Below are 4,564 nucleotides of genomic sequence, written 5' to 3' on the forward strand. Positions count from 1 at the left end.
TGCAGTTATTTATTGTATAAATATAACAGGATAGTCAGGCAGCATTTCTTCATTTGTTTGACTTATTGTTGCTGATAGCAAAGTGATGAGGCCTTTATTCATATGTGTACACACTACTGAGTTTATTGAATTTGAAAGGAAACTGCAATGGTTTCTCTCATGATTTATTAAAAAATTAATTTTTAGGGCCTGTCTGGTGTATATATATTTGTATTAATGCTTAATTTCTCTCTCTCTTTCAGATGTAAACGGAGAAGCAGCAGTGTCACCAACAGAAATTGGACGTCCATTCACTTCTCTCTAAAGTAATTCACTACTGATAATTAATGTCAAACTGTCTGCTGGAGCAGCTTAATGCTGCCTCGCTGGGTGAAACATTGCTAATGAAAAGAAGGCCTTATAAGATCCAGCTCATCAAAATACACCTAAATGCAGCATAATGCCTTCAAAAGTGTCATGTTTATACCTGTTGACAGTGGTCTGCTGGGCGAGCGCTCTGTGGTACTTGAGCATATCTCGCCCAACAACCACTTATGTTGGCCACATGTCCGTGCCTATACGTAAGACTGTGAAACCCCACAAAAACTTCACCTTTGACAACATCCGCACCCGCCCCCTTAACCCACATGCCTTTGAATTTGTCATCAGTGAGCCGAAGAAGTGCGAAAGGGTCACTCCCTTCCTGGTCATCCTCATTAGCACCACACACAAGGAGTTTGATGCGCGTCAGGCCATCCGGGAGACCTGGGGGGATGAGAGCACCTACGGTGACATCCACATCCTTACCATCTTTCTTCTGGGCAGGAACACAGACACCGTCCTGAACCAGATGGTGGAGCAGGAGAGCCAGATCTTCCATGACATCGTAGTGGAGAACTTTATTGATTCTTACCACAACCTCACCCTAAAGACCATGATGGGCATGCGCTGGGTGGCTACCTTTTGCCCCAAAGCGCAGTATGTCATGAAGACAGACAGTGACATCTTTGTCAACATGGACAATCTGATTTACAAGCTCCTGAAGCCCACCACCAAGCCAAGAAGGAGATATTTTACCGGCTATGTTATAAACGGTGGCCCCATAAGGGACATGCGCAGTAAGTGGTATATGTCCAGGGACTTGTATCCCGAGAGTAAATACCCACCTTTCTGCTCAGGCACTGGCTATGTGTTCTCAGCAGATGTAGCTGAGCTAATCTACAAGACTTCATTACACACAAGACTGTTGCACCTGGAGGATGTGTACGTGGGACTTTGTTTGCGTAAGCTGGGTATACACCCGTATCAGAACAGTGGTTTTAATCACTGGAAAATGGCCTACAGTCTGTGCAGGTACAGGCGGGTTATCACCGTGCACCAGATCTCCCCGGAGGAGATGCACCGCATTTGGAATGACATGTCGAGCAAGAAGCACCTGAGGTGTTAGAGGACATGATGACCACTGGACAACAACTTAAAAGTTTTGTTGTTGTTGTTTTTTTGCCTTTTTCTGCTTTCTCAAATTTCATCACACTGAGTGACGTAAAAACACTGAGGTTCGCTGCAAGTCTCTATTTCATGACAGATGTGTTTTCATTAACATCCATATATCTATTTATGATGATTACACCTGATTGTTAACGAATGCATGGGGCTTGTAAAGAACATATTCTCATACATAATTAAAATGTGGTGGTTGTTACTTGAAAGTAATTTTGTTTGTGTCCCATGTCCAATTTAAGGACTTTTCTTTATAAGCATTAAATCAATCAGCGTTAAGAATACAGTAGCGAGGCCCAACGAGTAGAGACAAAGTTTCAACCAGACGACCTTTGTCCAAGCCCTTACTCTGACAACCTTTTGCCCCGCTAAAGTGTCCTTGAGCAAGACATTGAATCTCCACCATCTGCAAGGCTGCTGACTTGGCACCCCAATCTTCCTGCAGGAGTCCAAGCCAAAAGAGAATTTCTGTGCAGGAATCAATTATTAGTTCTGAATTGCTATATTACAGCTATAATATTATACATTTTAAAAGTATTCTTTACAAATGAAAGAAGAGTTCCTGAACACTGAGAATGCAAATATTAATCTTATCGAACAACAAACCAGGTCGTCTGTTGAGACAAATCTACACCCATGCAGCTCTCGAAGCAGAAAATACCACACAGCTGAATTTTCTGGATGCCATTTTGTTTTATACATATGACTGATGTTTTTGTTTACATATGGTTATCATTTCACTGCCTCTTCTCGCTGAAAAAGTAACATGTATATTTAGGGTTTTTTTTTAGATTCATTTGTTGTTTTTCCCCTCTTTGACATTTCCATACTTGAGGTAATTGTTTGTCCCAGCTACGAGCTCCTCATTACTCCAGCTGCTGCTCTTGGTTGTGTATGATACGTCAGCAGCTATCAGCTCATCAACTCCACCGCACATTAAGAGAAATACAGGATCATGTCGTGAAAGTATGAGTTTAAATGTAGCTAAGATAGTTACAGACTGGATGTATTATCACATGTATCTGGCATATCAGTGATTACTGAAGCTTTGCTACTGACATCATGGAAAAACTTTTCAGAAAATGTGTCTTTCATGGCCAAATTTTCATTTCTTTTTTCAAAGGTTTTGTAGTATTATAAGCGTGACATTTACTGTGAAAGCATCTATCCCACAAGGGGTTGCTGTTATATATTATATGTTTTTTATATTAAAAAACAAATACTTGAACAATTAAACTTATATTACTGCTTTTACTTGTTGCCTGTTTTGAGATGATTGGTAAAGAATTGCAGGGTTACTTTTTGTTCTTACTTGTTGTTATCATCATTTTTTAATCATCGTATTTGTGATTAAAGAGCAGGTTGTTTTACAGTGGTCCCATAAGATATCTTTTAAAATGACAAAGCCAACTTCCTGAACAACAATTTTTCTTCAGCAAAATTATAGGATATAGGGGTAAACGCTGAAACGTAATTTAACAGTAGCACAAGGAGAGGCGAGTCATAGCAAGCTAGCAAACTCACTCCATACTGTTACACATTAATATATATATATATATATATATATATATATATATATATATATATATATATATATATATATATGTTTGTTAACATTGGTCATACCAGACCAAGTAAGGCTGTAGCAACAAAACCCTTGTGTATTGCAGTAAGCAACACTGCATTTTATTTCTCACGCATTCCACTTTGTAAGAGAAAGAATGTGTAATTCCTTTTTTCAGAAATTACAGTCTGACTTTAAAATCTATTTGAATAACAATAAAATCAATCCTAGATTTCTTTTTGACACTGTTGCCAAACTTAAAGTTCTGTTCACCCTTTATGATTCATGATTTTTTTTAATCTTTCTGTAGAGAACATACTGTATATTACAGTTCTGTCTGTCCTGGAAGAGGGATCCCTCCTCTGTTGCTTTTCCTGACGATTCTTCAATTATTTCTTTTTTTTGGGGGGGGGGGGGTTCCTTATCTGAAACAAGGGTTTAAAAACAGGAGGTCTCAAATGCTGTACAGATTGTAAAAACCCTTGAGGCAAATTTGTGATTGATACTGAGCTATATAAATAAAACTGACCTGACTTGACTTAAAGTCCATGCTGTAGATTTGCCAAATGTTGCCACAAGAAAAAATGACAGTTGTGGGTTGGCTTTTTGCAGCCATTATCTGCTAAATCAAACATCCACAAATCATCAGATATTTTAGCCTGTAATAGTAGTGGTATTAAGTTATAATTCATGACACAGCTAATAGTAAATACTCCACACCTTTTTTAAATAATAGCAATTCTTTATTGTTGCTCCTTGTCAGAAATTTGACATCAGCTGATTACAGAGGTACAGGGGTAATATGCTGAAATGGTACACATAATGTACATAGAAAACACAACAAATTACTTCATAATAAAGAATTTAGTAGAAGTTAATATGTACCACCTCGATACTTAAAAATAATTTAGAGCTATTGAACTTGTTTGGACAAACAAATGGCTTGTCACCCTTTCAACAGTTGCCTTTTGGTTTCATCCTCAGATGCACTGTCATACAATACATTTTAGAAACAACTATATTTTTGGGAACAAAAGGCTTTGTAGTGCAGCAGGACAGAGCAAGAAAATTAAATGGATGTGGATTTGTCTATTAAGCTGGCATCTGAATACACATCAGCCAGAGCAGATTACATGACTACAGGTTATGTTTTATGGCCGATAACAAAAGCACATAAGTTAACTTGTCTCCCGGGGCTAAGCATCTGCTTGTCATACTCAGTCATACTCAGCCCAAAAGTGCACTGTAGCTTGTCTTGTTAAGTTAAGATACTTGATTTGTGTCATTGCTGGAGTAATACATTTGTGAAATGGCAATCAGCAGGCCCCGCTCTTTGTGTGGTCTCACTCTTTGACTACTTTCTTAGGCACAGGAAAATGAACAAGGCACCTCTAACATTTTGAAGCATTAGCACTGTCGAGAGTAGCAAATTATACACAGTAGCATCCAGGTCTCATTTTGTTTTTCTGCACACTCAAGCAAATGGGTCACTTCTTGTCATTGCTAAACAGGTCTTGACAC

The 4,564-nt window shown here is 38.5% G+C and overlaps 1 protein-coding gene across 1 annotated transcript; it reads left to right on the forward strand.

Annotated features, from left to right (window-relative positions):
* The first annotated feature begins 247 nt into the window (after nt 1–247).
* On the forward strand, nt 248–2,922 carry b3galt1b (UDP-Gal:betaGlcNAc beta 1,3-galactosyltransferase, polypeptide 1b). The gene has a single exon (XM_038719941.1). The coding sequence runs from the start codon at nt 440–442 to the stop codon at nt 1,424–1,426; it is 987 nt and encodes a 328-aa protein (XP_038575869.1). The 5' UTR covers nt 248–439; the 3' UTR covers nt 1,427–2,922.
* The last annotated feature ends 1,642 nt before the right edge of the window (nt 2,923–4,564 follow it).

This window comes from Micropterus salmoides, unplaced genomic scaffold (assembly GCF_014851395.1).
Source record: "Micropterus salmoides isolate LMB-PRFRI ecotype aquatic unplaced genomic scaffold, ASM1485139v1 Ms_hic_scaffold_15, whole genome shotgun sequence".
In the NCBI taxonomy this organism is placed as follows: domain Eukaryota; kingdom Metazoa; phylum Chordata; class Actinopteri; order Centrarchiformes; family Centrarchidae; genus Micropterus; species Micropterus salmoides.

Bases quoted from the DNA above. Each gene is read 5' to 3' on its own strand.
- b3galt1b (XM_038719941.1), top strand. From the start codon at position 440: ATGCCTTCAAAAGTGTCATGTTTATACCTGTTGACAGTGGTCTGCTGG.